Below are 16432 nucleotides of genomic sequence, written 5' to 3'. Positions count from 1 at the left end.
CAGCACAGATGTAACAAGTCAGGCTAGAATTCATGAACCAGATGGCTTTGAATGTCACCAATGTCAGTCCGGTTCGTCCATTGATGCCGACACAGAATGAAGCGTCCATGATTTAAATCTGTAGACAGAATTCAGATGATGTCCAAGCTAAAGAGAGTATGTGTGTGTTTGCTGCAGAGATGACGGTGACAGCCAGACATGAATTTCCAACATGGACATTGATAGATAAAGGGCTTTTCAGCTGCAAATGGCTGTTGATATAAAAATGTACTCGCTGGGATTATGCAAATGATAGATTTCTGAATTATAAATGAGATTAATTACCAATGCAGATTTCAAAATCTGCTTCTAAATGGTAATTAGCCATGTTCTGCCTGGAACAACACCAGTTGACCAGTTGACTCCTTATTTTTTATGTAAATCCTTTCTTCTTGTTTCTCACTGATGTGATGCGCTGCATGTTGGTGTCTATAAATTAGAACGTAGAGAACCTTTGTCAGTATGTATCATGAGTTAGGACCTAAACTCTCTTCTTGTTCCTGGGCTTGTGACTTTTTACTTTTTTTGCGCTGCGATTTGCATTCCCTGCTCAGTGACACTGAAAATGATGATGTTCTCCCCTCAGGTCCTGGCAACATGGAGACTGTATCTCTTCGCTGTCAAAGTGCCCGCCAAGGTAAGTGTTCTCTCACTCTCAGTGGAATTCCTTTGCTTTTTACCCTTCAGCTCAAGATAAGCAACGAAATGTTACAAAAAAAAAAAGCGAAAAACAAAAAAAAAATCATTTTTTTTTGAAGCAGTGACGACAATGATTGCATAAAAGAGATGGCAACTTGCAGTGGGACTGTGTTTGGGATTTTGGAGAGCATGCTAATGAGCTTTCCTGCTGAGAGGGGATGAAAGGATTGGTGCTGCCCATATCTAAATGTAAATTTGGGTCGTGCGACACCCTCAAAAAGTTCCATGACAACACACGAGCACTAAATTCTTAGTGATGGATCAATATAAAGATGTTCAATATTTAAATAAAGCCTCTTTTTTTCACGTGTTTTGGACCGGATTCCAGGTAGCTTTAATGACTTTATTATTGTGACACAACCTTCATGAATCATTTAGAAACAATGCTGGATGACCTCTTCTTCAAAGCTCTCACATCTTTACCTTGACTACGTCTGCTTCCTGAGGACCTGCGTTTCTTTCAGCTTGATTCTCTCTCACCAGAAGAAAAGGTTTCTTCTCTTTTCACTTGATGTTGATGAACAAGGGCAAACTGCAAAATAAAATTAGCAGCTTAGTTTATTGGCAAGATAACGCTCTAGAGATAGGACTTATTCAGTCATGTTGGCACTGGGATAGTGTGATACTCATGTGAGCCTCAAGGTGGAGGCAAACTGGGGTCAACCGTGCTGTGAATCTACTGCTCAGAGCACAAACAAAACACTGTATTTCAACCCATGAATGCTTCCAACTTTACCGTTTATATACAACCTTATTTACAAAATGTGTCCACAAAGGTTTGCATTTGTTAAAGGGTCGACGTATTATTTGCAAGGAAAACTAAAAATGAAAACTAGATAAATAAATTAAGTTCAGTTTAGACCTGTCATATGCCTTTTCAAAATGTGAAAATTGTCAAACCTTCTTCAGAGAAAAAGAACATTGCATAATTTACTATATTAATGGATTGCTGAACAACACACAAAGAAAACAGTTTAAATTATGTATCTCCACTTGCAGAAGCCTGAGTGCTGTCAAACATTAGATTGTCTTTATTCACTCCCTAATGTGGAGATTTCAGGTGTTACGGCAGCACACAAGCATTAAACAAAATCAATACTATCCCCGTTTGTCTGTACTTCTACAGGAATATTTCATAGAAATATACTTTATTGTGTGTTTATATGCTATGTTATGTGTTGTTCAGTTGGAGCCATAATAGTAAGATAAGCTTCCAGAGTGTGCAGTCTCCTACCAAGCTTTTTTTTAACCTCACCTAATGTCCCAGCCAATTTACTTTTGTTATACTATTTAATACCTCGTATCGTATTTTAACTGTCATTGGTATAGATGAGCCTAATGGCGTAGTAGGTGGCAGTAGTGTTTTGGGACTGAGTTACACTACACACACAAGTAGGAATGGAGAAGGAAGAGCATCGAAAGTGTTGTGGAATCAGATGGTCTTGTAACTCAGAACATTACCAGCATTTTATGATCTGTTTTCTCCACTGTCTACTCTTAATTTTTGAGTAAAAAAAAAAACAAAAAAACAAGCACACAAACAACAAAACAACGGAATGGAACACTGCCAATTATTTTATAATTCCACTTCCTTTTAATATGTTTGATCAGGTGACATTTTATCTTTAGAAAGAGATCATTTTTCAGCTCTCATTTAAGTTTATATGTGGTAGAAACCTGGTACGTCATGGGCGAAGGTAGAAAATACCACGTATTTTTGATGGATTTCTTTGTCTTTTTGGAAGATTGTGACATGTGTTGATCCGTGAAGGTACAGCATGAGATATTTTTTGATGACATTGTCTTTATTCTTCCTTCAACTGATAGCCATCCGGTACATATGGTGACTTATGTGATGACCAAACACAATACTGAACTGTCTCGATGATGTATATTAGCCAAGTTAAAGTTGTACTCTTTTTTTTTTTTTTAAATGGGTAGTGAAATCAAATGTTATGTTAAGCAATTATTGTGGTGCTTACAACCCCGTGTCTGTCTGTGGTGTTACAGGTGGAAGTCACGTTCAACTTCTTGGAAATCCGAGCGATGAACACCTATCCTGAGCACCAGGTTCGGTTGTACTCTAGTTTTAACCCCCACTGAAGTCGAGCAGTCCCTCATCCACGCTGCCCTCCTTTGCAGGTGATCATCGACACAGACAAGACCACGTACTCGCTCAGACTGCAGTCCCAGGACCAGTTGGACCACATGGTCAACCACATTAACTTCGCCCTGTCCCGCGTCTTCAACAACTCCATTTACGCGTAAGCATCCAGGGCAGAAGTTGCTCCTTGTCTCTTTGTTTTTGACGTGTTGACGAGCAGAGGGAAGTCGGCCAGCGTGACGAACAGTCATGCGTGTTGGCAGCGTCACTTTTGGGCAGCAATGCTACTTTGGCAGCCAAGAATGCTCCTGAATAACCAGGGTTTCCAGTCTGCTGATTTTAGTGTCATGGATGAGACATCAGTGGATTAGATCAGCCACCCGACAGAGTGCCGACAGTCACCTGGAAGCTTTGGTTATGGAAAGTTAGTTGTCACTTGTTTTTGGCCTAACACTCAGTTTTGCGCGTCCATGTGTAAGTGTAGTGTGTCCCAATACTCCTAAAACAGAGGGCAAGGATACCAAAGTGTGAATTGAATTGAATAACATAATGTAAAAACAATGGAAAACTATTCCGTTTGTTTACTTTCTCCTCCTCACACGTTTGTAAAAATACAACATTAATGAGTATGTTGCTATTTCTTCTTCACGAACAACAGTCAGCTAGCATTCTGGATAACAATAAACAACGAATCCAAAAAGATCCAAATAAAATGTATGAATGCTCTGACCTCTGTCGCTGCATCAGGGAAGACGGGATGAAGGCGATGGAGGAGCGATTTGTAGTTAATTTTCACATCCTACTGTCCGTGTCAGAGCGTGACAGTGTGTTGCACCTGTGTATCGTGGTGTCTGGCCCCCTGGTATGATTTGATGTAATTTATTTATTTATTTTTACGTGGCTCTTGCTGCCCTGGGCAGACGCTCGGTTCGCCCGCACCTAAGACACCTAAGTCTTAGCCAACCCATTTCTACCCCGTTGGTTCACCAAACTAAGTAACATTATCAGTACCGATGCAAGAAGTTGAAAAAGTGCTCGAGCTAGAATTTCCAAAGTGTCTTGAACATTCGATACACAGTAGAGAAAACACACCACGGCAGCCAATGACGCTTACGTTGTCTTTATGCATGACTTAAGTAAAGCGTAACATGAAGTGCGGTCCCAGTTCTTAGGGACATCAGTCACTTCTCACTTCCTCGTTGGAGGGGTCTTCATTTTAGAAGACACTCAAAACCAAGTGCTAGTGTTAAGGGTGATAAATGGGGTCGTGCCTTACCCTTTAAGCAACTGCATACTAAAACCTCAATTGAACTCAATTACTAACTACCTGATAGTTGTACTGTTGGTAAAGAAAACTTCGGTCCAAATGTGTGACTGGCCTAAAATGGTGTACGTCAAGTTGCCTAAGCAACAACTATGTATTCACTGCTTGCTTCTTTACTGTTCAAAGATGTTTTGCTTTATTTTGAGTGAATTTACATCACAGACATGTCACCAGGTGCATTTTGGGTATCAAGGCCGCATTCTGTCTCCCTGTGCCTTGCCTCGCCTTGATTTTGTTTTGCCACTGTTTGTGAATCAGACTGAACCCAGAATACATGTACATTACTATTGTGTTTTGTTTTGTTTTTTGTAGTAATTACATTAGATATCCTTTATTGGTCGCTAACCTCACATACTAATGGAGTAGCTTTGCATCAAAATGTATCATTTAACTATTTAACAGTTGCAAAATGGCCCAAAACGCTCTGATTTACACCGAACCAGCGACAAGGACAACTCAAATTGACAGAGGGCCATGACCACAACTTGCAGAAGCATTTAGAGCAGCTTTATTGGGGAGATCATGAACCCACTGATCACCACTGAAATCATATCTCTTCTCAGTTAGCTAAGTTATAACACTTGCAATGTATGCAATATTGTACTGTTGACCATTTTTCACAGTAGAAATATCCTTTTTGGCAAAAAATATTTTATCGACAAAATATACTACAGTAATATACTGTGTGTTCATCATCGTTGTGTCAATTATTATGTCATCATTGTGTCAATTATTATGGAGTTTAAATGTGCCTTGTCAAAACCAATGAGTGGTTGAATGTTGACTGGCGGGACAAAGACAGCTGAAGGGTCGGCTTTCCCCACAGCATCACTCTTTCACATCTTTTCTCTAAGCCTGTGAATAAAGCGAGGTCTGGCCATTGACCTGTTCATGACTGTCTTTACTAGCCCACAATGGCAATGTCTCTTTTTTTCTATTAGTGTACTGCTGCTCACTGCCTCTGGAGAATATTTTTCCAGAGCAGAACAGAGGGCATGTGGTTTGGGCTGCTATTGCCTTGTATCAGATTGCTGATAAAGAAGCATGAAAGCAGATTGAGGCTAGATAACGTGCCGTGCTCTGGCTCCGACTGAAGCACATGATGTTGGAGGTGGAGATGAAGCGGGGATTAAGGTCGCAGGATGCAGTGAGGTGTTGTCTGTGTGTTGTTGACAAATGAGATTAAGGATAGTGTGTTGAATTCAACAGCATTGGAGGTGTAATCCAATCATGAAGTCAAAGCAGTTAGTGGCAGTTTTTACGTCAGCTTCTTCAGTCCGTTCCTGTTGACCCCAGGAATGGTTAAGAAACTACTAGTTAGCTGGTGAGTATTAGCTATTATTGTCTGAAGTTTATTCAAGTAATAAACACTTTATCATTAACACAACCGTGATGCCCCGTTCACAACTCAAAACAAACAAGAAAACACACTGTCAAATTACTGAAAAAAATAAAGTGCACACTTATAGCTACATACTAACTAACTTTACGTCCATCCCAAACGTTCACGGGTCACACTCGAGTTTGCCTTAATAGTACACTTTCATCTCTAACAATTTTCACCCTACAGCCTCTCAAAATGGTGATATCAACATTGAATATTTCATAAACAAAAAAAAACAAAAAAAATGTTTAATTCAACTGTGAATCACACCTCACACAGACAGAAAATGTGTTAGCAATAGCCCAATAAATACAACGTATGTATCGGAAGCAATGTTTTATCTTGCACGGACGTGTACGGATGTCGTAACGTAACTACAATTTAGCAGCAGGTGAGCATGATCTCTCATTGCCTTGTTTGTCTTTCGGCTCTCACGGCACAGTCAGTTTCTTCCACCTCAACCTATCTTGATCATCGTCCCTTCCCACACCAGTCATCGCCATGTTCTCTTTTAACACATCGGCATTGGCAAATCCAACTCCTTCGTCCAGCAAGTTTCATTTCTCTTCTCTCCATGTGTACAAACGACACTATTAGCTACACTCCTAAGATGTTGATTGTTTGTAGGTGTGACATGGGAATCAGTATTTACATACTTGAAGTGAAGTAGTTACTATTTGGTGCCTTTGGAGTGAGGATGTGGGTGTTCAAACAAACCTGGGTCACTCCCAATGAAAACCTGATCATCTTCCAGTCTGACTCTTGTAATTCTTCCTCTTGTCTTTATGTTAAAGACTGTCCCGACACTATATATCACAGTTTTCACCCTTTCACAGATCACCCCTGCCAGTCATCTCAACCCGTTTCACCCTTCACCTCTTCTCATGACTTATCCTTAGAGGCTGGTTTGTTCTCCCTTCACAAAATTGCACCTGTCCGTTTCAAACTGTGTTACTTCATCAGAAACTTCCATGCGCTCTTTCCACTGGTATTGCTGTTAACCAATATATCCACCAGGGGGAGCAGCCCAGAGTCAAGGGTTTATCACAATGAAACACTCTAAAATAGACATGCCGAGTGTGGAAGAAGTATCGATAATTTACCTCTTGCACTAAAGAGGGAAATGGAGGCAGCATAGTAGGAGGCGGTGGTTGGTCTTATATATCACGATGGTAGGACGGATGATTTCCGCCATTGTTATGTCGTCTTCATCTCTCTATAGAGCGACGTATTGGGTAGTAACAGCAACACTGCCCCCACGGTTTCTGGTGGCGCTGCTCTGTTTGGTCCGTATTTGTAAGCTTTGTGGAAATGTACGAAATGACTAAATGAACACATCATGGAAAGAAGGCTCCATCCATATCAGTGCGTAATGTTGAGCATAAATTCGCCTTATTACTTCAAATCCATCTGTTTTCACCACCTGGCCTTCATCTTTCTTCTCTCCAGCTACTCTGCTGACTCCTGTTTATTCTCATTGCAAATCACTGTCATTCGCTAACACAATAGTCCAATACCAATAGTGGTGCAAAATAGAAATATAACAACAAAACAGAACAATAGAAAAATCGAAATAAATGCATAACATGAAGCTAAATATTACTTTTCTAGGCATTACTTTTCTAGTGACTTAGTTTGCCTTGTGCATCACTCATCTGATCCTGAAGTAGAATAAGGTATGGACACTGTTGATCCCTTCTACCTGATTTTATTAGCCAGCAGACAGAGGAACAGTATTTGAGTTACACAAATAATTGTGGCCGTTAGCAACAGTGTAGGCAAATAACATCCGATTCTGCAATTTGCATGTCATGCACCCACGCAGCAAGCAGTGTCACCAGATATTTTCATTTTGCTGGAGCTAATTTGTCTTTTACTGCTAATGAAAAATATGTTTAATTCATAAATATTAAGCAGCTGTTTGTAGACTGACGCTGAACTGCACCAACCAAATCTATGTAGGTCAAATTGTCTTGTGCTTGCTTTAAGGCTATTAAGGCAACATTAAATATCTCATTTCGGAGTCGGTGTGCTGGCAGACGTGGCGAAGATTGAGGATTTTAACTCCAAACACTGAGCGTCAGACTTCCTCGCTCCGAAAAGCGCCAGATAAACAGCTCTACATTCAGTTAGTTTGTGTGTTCTTAATGAGGAGTTGATGGGTGCAGGGAAGTATGTACAGTATTTAACACCTCATTTGTTGCTCACGCGTGATTCTTAACACAAATCTAACTTTCTTTTCCACATCAGACAATGTTTTAGTTTGATTTGATTAACGTCAGACCTCTTTCTTCTCGTGTCTCATAAAAGATGCATCACCGACGGATTGAAGACGCACTGTCAGTCAGTTTTTATTCTCGGTTTGGGAGTTTCTACATCAATCATCAGTGGCCCAAAAGCTAGAGAAACGTACCACAAAGATAGCCAGGAAGCACATACTCACTCCAATGGCATCAAAATATTGACAACCATCAATAGACCTTTGCATCCAATGTTGAAGTCACGTGATCATATGCTATGTAGAACTCCATAAGTGACATTCATTCATTCATTTTCTGATGCTGAAGCCTGTCCCAGCTACTTTGGGCGAGAGGCATGGGACAGAGAACAGATCGCCAGCCTTACGGGCCACACTGAAACTTTTCACTCCCGTTCACATTTATGGACAATTTAGAGTACTCAATCAACTTTTGTATGCTTTTGGACTGTGGGAGGAAACCAGAGTAAAGCAGGCCTGGGGAGAACATACAAACTTCATAGAGCTGGAAGCGAACCTGCAACCTTTTTACTGTGAGATCAAAGGAGTGCCTACGAAAGGTGAAACATGCTTCAATTGAAAGCCTGATGCAATAATGTGTAAGGCAGATGCTAGGAAGCTAAAGTCCGCTTGAAAAAGATCAATATTCAACCTTCTTGGTGAAATGACCTCTCTAATGGACTCCTACAAGATGGGATAAAAAGACTGGAATGAAATAGTTTGCACATTTTACAACCCAAAAAAGTGTGAACAGGGCCAAAAGTCCTGGTTAAAAATAATTCCAAGTTAATGCTGCAGACTATTCCGGGCTGCGACGACTGGTCATCATAGTTGACAATAATCAAGTTGAGTTTTCATTGCCGTCTTTTCCATATTAAATAGTTACGTTTCAAAACGACATTTAACAGTGTATACAGTGTATAAGTGTTCAGAGCAATTTACCTATACTTTTTTTTTAATAAATTACCCAATACTTTGCAACAATACAATCTGACGTGTCTGTGACTACTCAGTTAATCATTCTCATGGTCGCTGACTTGTCAACTATCAAAATAGTCAGAAATTGCATCCCTAATGCTATTAGACTCAAGGGTGCCAAATTCAGTCATGTGAAAATAAAATAAATAAATACGCTGACTTGTACTTCCCTGTGATTAATAACTGGATAATAGGCTACTAATACAAGTAAGAATGACTTGTTTATTTATGGTTATTTATGTTCCATTATATAAAGTGTAACCATATTTCTTTATTTATTGGAGTATTTCCACAGAAGGTTGCAGATTGCAAGTCGCTGACACAGAAAAAAAACCAAGTCTAAACAGAATGTGAATTTTCCCTTTCAATTATTGAAGACTAATCTTCACATAAAGCACTATGGTTTGTTATAAGTAATATAACTCAATATAATATTACTCAAGTGAAACTTTTCTCCATAATGCACAACCATAAATCTGCTTTCCAATCTTTCATTTTATTGTCATCCATTTACAACTTATTTTTCTTTCTTTTGTGTTGACAGTTGCACATTAAATTGACATTTGATTTATTTTTAAGCTCTTGGGGGCCACTTTAAATTACTTAGCAGTGCGGTTTTAGCCCACAGGGGTTGGAGTTTGACGTATTTCGATTAAGAGAAACAGAAGCTGACTATAAAATGGACAGTTTAATTGAGCTGTATTAAACTGCAGAGTCTAATTTAAGAATTTGCTCGATAAAATGCTTAATGGGTGCTTTAATGATCAACTCACTGCACTCGTACACATTGCTGGTTCAATCCTTTAATAAAAGTCCTGAGACACCATTTCATCAATCTATGGCGAGTCCGTTCATCAGAGCCTGGTCCTCACACTCAACAACTGAACACTGAAATTCAGTGCTGCTGTTTCTCATAACTCACTATATTTTCTCCTCCAGACCACCAATTTGTCGGGCAGAAGCTGAACTGACAGATGGAAGTCTCAAGTTCTCGCCAAATTCCGATTCATCATTGGAACCCCAGAAAACTTGCGGTGAGCCCACTGCCTTTGACCAAGGTGTCTGTAAATGGGTCAGAGCCGGCAAACTCGTAATATGTACTTCCATTCTGCTGCTAATCCCATTAATCTACAAGAGGCGAAGCGTCACGTTGTGGTTCTTTCATCTCACCTCCGTGTTTACTGTTAATCTCTCTGCTGACTATCTCCATCTCGCTTTCCACCAACTTCCTCTTTCATCTCTGGCTTGCACTCTTTCTCCTCACCATGCATTGCATCTTATCTTGATCATCTCTCATCTGTTATGGTCCCGAATGATTTGTCGTCCTCTCCTTTCTTTTCCAGGAGGTTTTTCTGAGACCTACGCGGCTCTTTGTGATTACAATGGAATCGGCTGCAAAGAGGAAGTGCAGTGGGTGAGAAAGAAAAGTTTTTACTTGTTCATGTTTCTTCAGAAAGTTGCTGCCTATGTCTCTAGACCTCCATCACAGCGTCTCTCTCTCTCCCTCTCATCATTTGCAATGCCATTAAGATTGTTGCACATCTCTGCTCTAGGATGTGGACACTATCTACCACTCGCAGGACAACAGAGAGTTCAACTTGCTGGACTTCAGCCATTTGGACAGCAGGTGACATCATTTCCCATATATCCTGGATAGTATTTAAATTTGGAATCTTTGTTGTTCAACAATATTGAATGATATTGTCGGGCGAAATTGTTGAGACATTGCATACGGGGAAACCAGAGGTGACGTTAATTGAAATGGTTGTTCAAATCCAAAGATTTTAAAGCAGTGGGACAATATGAGGACATTTTTGTTTGATGTTTAGATCGGTTTAGCAGTCAAGCTATATAAAGCTAGAGCTAGAGAAATCTAGCAGTACGCTACATTTCCCAATACAGGAGTGGTTGAAACCAGTTCAACGATTCTGTGACTCTGGTCTTTATCCCAGTTATCCAGTGAGTCTAGTATACTGCCTGGGTCTGTTGTTTTTGCCACGGCCATGAATAAATGTTGCTTGAAGTCCGAAGAGTAGATTCTTGAATGTAAAACTGTGCAGTTTTCAGGGCCATGACTCAGGAGTTGCTGCTTGGCCGCCTTGTTGATGAAACTTGGGACAAAGTCAATGTCAGAGTTGTCCTTCTGATCCGCAACTGATGAACTGAGTGAAATCGATGAGGTCGCAGCCAGGTTCGGCAGTTATAACTGTTATACTTATTGGAACTAAATCTTCAGACTGTCGAGATTTGGCCATCATATTGGTTTGCAAAGAAGTTCCAAACCAGACTCAAATGCTCTTGAAATCCCGTTGTCTCGTACGAGAAGCTGAATTTATGCAACATATTCTGGTTCCCTCCATAGCTATCTAAATACAGTGGAAATGACAGCAATCCCTTAATAAGTTTAAAATAAACCAGTTAATAATATTCAATATTGTAGTACTGAACTGAGACAAACATACATGTTTAATGTTTTTCCTCTCTCTCTGTATAAATTCAACAATGGGCAATTCATAGTGCTGGAATGCTTTTTACATTTAGTCCCATGCTATCCAAAGTAAAAGCAGTAGAATCTTTATTGCTTTATTTCATTCTAATGTCGATATGAGGATGAAAACTGCAGGTACTGAACTGTCACAAGCATGTTGTAAGCGAGTCCACCACTAGAAATGGGTTTCACACTCAATTATTCCGACTGTCATCTGGCTGTGAAGAGGTCATGGATGCTTGCTGCAGAAATTCAGCATCATTTCTTATAATTAATGTTTAATGGAAGTCGGGTTGTTGGAGGGCCTCGAGTGCCAGTCTGACCTTTCTATTTGTCCTGACTTCACAGGATACTGAATCTGTTTACTGTGTTAAAGGCACAGACAGAGATAAGCTCATGTGTTTTTCCTTGAAATGGCGGGACACCTTTATTGTATTTGCATCAGGAAGGAACATTTTCTGTTAAATTGATTATAGAGTTTATGTTACATTTAAGAGTGCAGTGAAACTCTACTGTTTGACAGCAGCTGTCAGCAGAGGTAGGCTTACGGTTTCCTCCTGACCAATTACAATATAGTGGCTGGGGTGGACGACATTTTAGGTCACAGAAAGTTTTCAATGGGCGGAGCGTTCCATTTTCTGATGTAAATATGTCAAATTATAGAGAGTTTTGAGCATACAGACAGACACTGATGTGTTCAGGAGCACTCCAATATCATTTTAAAAGACACTCACATTGCCTCTTTAAATAAACCAAGCCATCCGAGCAAAGAATGGTGTTATCCATTGAGAAGCTGTATCTCTTCTTATCTATCTAGTGTCTAATACTTTCTATCCCCCCCTCCACCAAAGTAAGGTAGCGAGTACCAACACTATTTTGCTTCCTAGGACAAAGAATGCATATATTCTTTTGACTTTGTCTTGTTTGCATGAATCATTATGTCCTCATCCATTATCGCTCAGTTTGCAAAGCACCTGGTTGTGCCTTCACCTCTAACGTCCCAGTTCTCTTTGGTCTCCAAATGGTGTCCTGATAAGAGAGCTAAGCTTCGCCTTGGAGCCCTTCCACAGCTCACTACATCATATTTATCCTTGGCAGAATGAATTATCACTTCCTCCACTGACCTTGTTAGCGCTGACTGATGGGGTAATAGTTTTGAATCTTCTGAATCCATATGTTTCTCCAGTTATCCAGAACTTAAAATTGAGAAGATCAATCTGAGTCATCATTAAGTGCAAGATTGCTGGCTTGATGTGCAACTGAATCCTCAGCGTTTCCTTCAAAGTGATCTTGATTGAATTTGTGATTGTTATTACTATTAGAGTTTCCCAACATAAATCTAGTTAACAACACTTTTCTAGTTTTCAGCACTTCTTGTTTGTCATTTCAGGACAGGGGTCGGGGTCATCTTTAATGATGATTCATTGTGTATCTATAGCTGTGGCAGATTAGCATTTGTAGGCACAAGTATGGCTTCATGCACGTGTACCGTACTGTCTTCATAGTTTGTTGCTCGACCATTATCATGCCACCCATAGTCCTGCAATGTGTACTACATTGTTTTTGCTCTTGTTCAGTGGATTCATGGAGACGCTTGAAAAGTCCCCATTGTAACTAGCACTTATTTGAAACCAACCAGGGAAAATCTGTGTGGATTTCAGCCATTATCACTGTTTCATATTCAGTCAGCCACTGCCTTTCTTTGTTAATGGAACTTTGGATGAAACTTGACGTCCCTTAATCTTTTAACTTTGAAACATCTTACCTGTCTTGGTTGTTGCGGCCACTCCCTCTTCTGTCGGTGCTGTCACTAATACTTTTTCTTGTCAGAGTCCACCTTGACCGTTTATTTATTGATCCATTGATCCCCGTTTGTTGCCAAAAGTCAGTTCTAATTCATCTCTAATCTTTCAAAACATTGACTAAAGAACCGGTCCCATTTCTCCTCTTGGTTGTAAGTGCGCTGAACACTTAAGTGTCCTGACGTAGAGGAAACATGCTCACATACATCTCATGGCGATGTAAGTCTGTCCTTTGAACGACTATTTTCTTTCAGGAAAGATGTGTCCTGCTGCAGACGATTGGTGCTTTAACATTAACAAAACTAGTACTAGCGTACGCAATACACTTTGTTTTAGGTCTGCATCTAACCTCACTACATTTTGAGGATTCATTTTGGAACCTCCCCTAAACATGAACATGTGAAAACAAGGGTTCAGGGAGGTATTGGGACGCAGCCTCATAATCACCTCAGGCGTGTCATCGTGATCCTACTGAGGTCTTGGGTACCTCTCTTTCTCTGTCGCTGGAATGGACTATATGCCACCTGTATTTCAGTCATTTCTTTCCTCCTAAACGGCATTGATGCTCATGAAGCTTCATGAAACAATGTGCAAATCTAGATGACACTCCCTGGTCTAGAACCTTTTGTAATGAACCTCATATTGCTGCTTCATAGAGCTTCATCAACCCATACCTGTCTCTCAGTTGCCTCTGCTTGTCATCTCTAGTCATTTCTTTCTTACTTCTTCAATAGTATGGTGATGCTTATCTGAATGTAGCAAGTCATTTAAACTGTGTGTTTGTGTGGATGTCTCTATTCATTTTGTCATGAATTTACCTAAAATCTTTTTTTTCCTTTTGTATCAAAAGGGACTGAAAACAGGGTTGTTTTGTTTTTGCAAACTACATGAAATAAATTCTGGTGTAAGGCGTCATCATTCAACATTCCGAGTGTCTCTTCGTGGATCTGAAATGTCGCTGACCTGTCTTGAGCAATTCCACCCTCATTGTGTCATTTAATAAGCATTTTGCCGAAGCACAAAATCCTCGGCCATCAAATCTCCCTCGCCTGATACTTTCTGACAGCGCTGGAGTTCTCCATCGCTTCCCTCCTTCGTGATGTTTCGCTGAAAATGTTTCCCAGTCGCTGCCTGTGTCTCGTCGACTTGTCACTTGTGCTCTCGTCTTGATGTACATGTGGCTCTTTATCCATCAGTGCCCTCCCCGGGTTAGTGTTTTATTCCCGCTCCACATCGGTTCTGTCTTGTCATGAATATCAGGGTGTTGTAGATCAGGGACTGATGTGAGAACCTGGATTTGTAGTTGAAGCATCTCTTGTGAGCCACATAGCATCTCAAGTTTCTCAGCATGCACGTGAGCTCCCTCCTGTATGCTTGCAGATCTTAAGACAGCTGACATGCAAAAAGAGAATTTAGCTAGCCTTATTCTGCACATATGCTGTCCTTAAAAGCGTGGAGCGTCAGGGTGCTTACCACTTTCTATTACAGTTTAGTCTGCAGAGATGTGCTTGGAAAGAAAACATCTGATCTCATGGCTTAAAAAAGACAATGCAATGCAGCGTCCCATGAATACATTAATGTACTTCATTGTGAAAAAAAACCCAAACCTACTTTACTACTCAGTTTTTTAATATACAGAGAAGCTGTGCACGCTTTCCTAACAGTTTCACTTTAAATGACTATTCCCTTGAGCCCTGGATTCATCATTAGGCGCTTTTAGAAGTAGAAAATTGGATAGAGGAAGTGAGGGATTGACGAGGAGTACACAGGAAACCGCTAAAATTAGACCCAGCAAATAAGCAAGCCAGCTAGATAATGACACAAACGGGCGGAAGAAGGATCTAAGAAGCCGTGATCATGTGCCCGAGGCTATTTGTAGAGCATTAATATCTTCCTCTTCTTCATGTCCTTCCATGTCTCCTTCCATCTACCATTACTAACTGCGTCAGGGCAGTGCGTTCTGGGCCTCCCTGAAAATGGACACCTTTCCCTCCACTGCTGTCACAACCCCTTCTTATCCACCGCCTGTTATTCCTCTCTTTTTATTCTTTCATCTGTTCACCTTTTCATCAACTTTCTGTTGAGCTTTCCTGGGCGGGCAGCAGCTCCTTCCTACCATCTGCTGCACCTGTCACTGTCACAGAACTGGATTCCAGCATCGTGCAGAAACTTTTTTTTTATTCTAAAAAGGATGATGACGGGCAGCGACTCTTGCTATCAAACAGATTGCCGTCTTATGAGAAATGATTTCTTCCCGAGGGATGACTGCAAATGATGTTATCAAAATGAGGCAACCCAAGGTTACAGTTACTATTTATTGCCCTTTCACCATCTCTGATAAGCTGTGTAGTTGCCCTCAATATCTTATTCATTAAATCACTTTATCCCTTTTACAGTCTAATCTTATGGAACCCATTTAATGTGAACCTGTCACCGATTAGCAAATGCTGCTAAATAGTCAGCACCCCAATCTTCATGGGCAGGACTTTTGTGCCCATTTAGGGTTTTTTATGTTCTTGTTATTGATCTGTCCCTCAGCTCTGACCAGTTAAGAAGCCTTCTTTATTTACAACTGACGGGGGAATATGTGACTCCTTTGCTGTCAAATCACGTTGACAGAGAATATTAGTTGAGAAAGGTGTCCTTTATATTCCCCAAAACTTCCATTAAATGTTTTTTAGTCTGCTGCTGTTTGCCCATTGGGCTGAGTCAACACATTTCTATTCTGGTTATAAGTATTTTCAAAAACATAAGCCTTCACATGCCGAATTAAGCGCATTAATTGCATGTTTGAGGTGCGAATATTTTTAGCATGGGGAGTTGCTTAATCATGTTTTGCACATTCATTCAATGTCCTGGCATCCATTTTCCTGGAGAAGTTGTTAACAGTACTCCACATCGAACACCTTCTCACTTCCAAGGCATCAAATGGCGAATATGTTTATCGTGTTGATGCATAGGCGTTTTATTGGAGTTCAATTTCCCCCCCCTCCTACGAGAGGTTCCAAAAGGGGTTTGGGAAGACAATTGTAAGCTCTCATTACTACTTAAGCTTTGAATTTTCTTGGTATATTTAGAACCTTAAGTGTGTTCATTAAGGTGCTATTTATACCAGGTGACACAAATGTTTGTTATTAGTGGAAGGAGCTCCAACCCTGAGCTAAACCCATTTCCTCATTGTGGAACCAATAAAGGATATCCACCGTAATCCCAACCTACATCATTCTATAACCTCACGCGCTACCTGCTGGGGAAGGCAACGCTTTCTTCAACTCAGCTAGGTGACTTAGGCGTCGTTGTCTGACACTAAAGTCCACTTGAAAAAAGTTGGTATTTGACACATTAGGAGTGAGAATG

At 40.4% G+C, this 16432-nt stretch overlaps 1 protein-coding gene across 12 annotated transcripts in view; it reads left to right on the top strand.

Moving 5' to 3' along the window:
* Nucleotides 1–16432, top strand: part of carmil3 (capping protein regulator and myosin 1 linker 3) — a 117488-nt gene that overhangs the window by 25554 nt on the left and 75502 nt on the right. For all 12 annotated transcript variants that reach the window (XR_008416477.1, XR_008416476.1, XM_053884381.1 and 9 more), the window contains exons 3-8: nt 626–676; nt 2749–2808; nt 2881–3002; nt 9725–9819; nt 10129–10199; nt 10339–10412. Coding sequence is in view for 10 of the 12 variants with exons in the window: in XM_053884381.1 (XP_053740356.1) it covers nt 626–676; nt 2749–2808; nt 2881–3002; nt 9725–9819; nt 10129–10199; nt 10339–10412 (473 nt within the window). In the remaining 2 variants the exon portion in view is untranslated. The remainder of the gene's footprint in view (nt 1–625; nt 677–2748; nt 2809–2880; nt 3003–9724; nt 9820–10128; nt 10200–10338; nt 10413–16432) is intronic.

Source organism: Synchiropus splendidus, chromosome 13, assembly GCF_027744825.2.
Source record: "Synchiropus splendidus isolate RoL2022-P1 chromosome 13, RoL_Sspl_1.0, whole genome shotgun sequence".
NCBI lineage: Eukaryota > Metazoa > Chordata > Actinopteri > Syngnathiformes > Callionymidae > Synchiropus > Synchiropus splendidus.
Note: the sequence above shows the minus strand (reverse complement) of the source record. Positions and strands in the feature narration are given on the sequence as shown.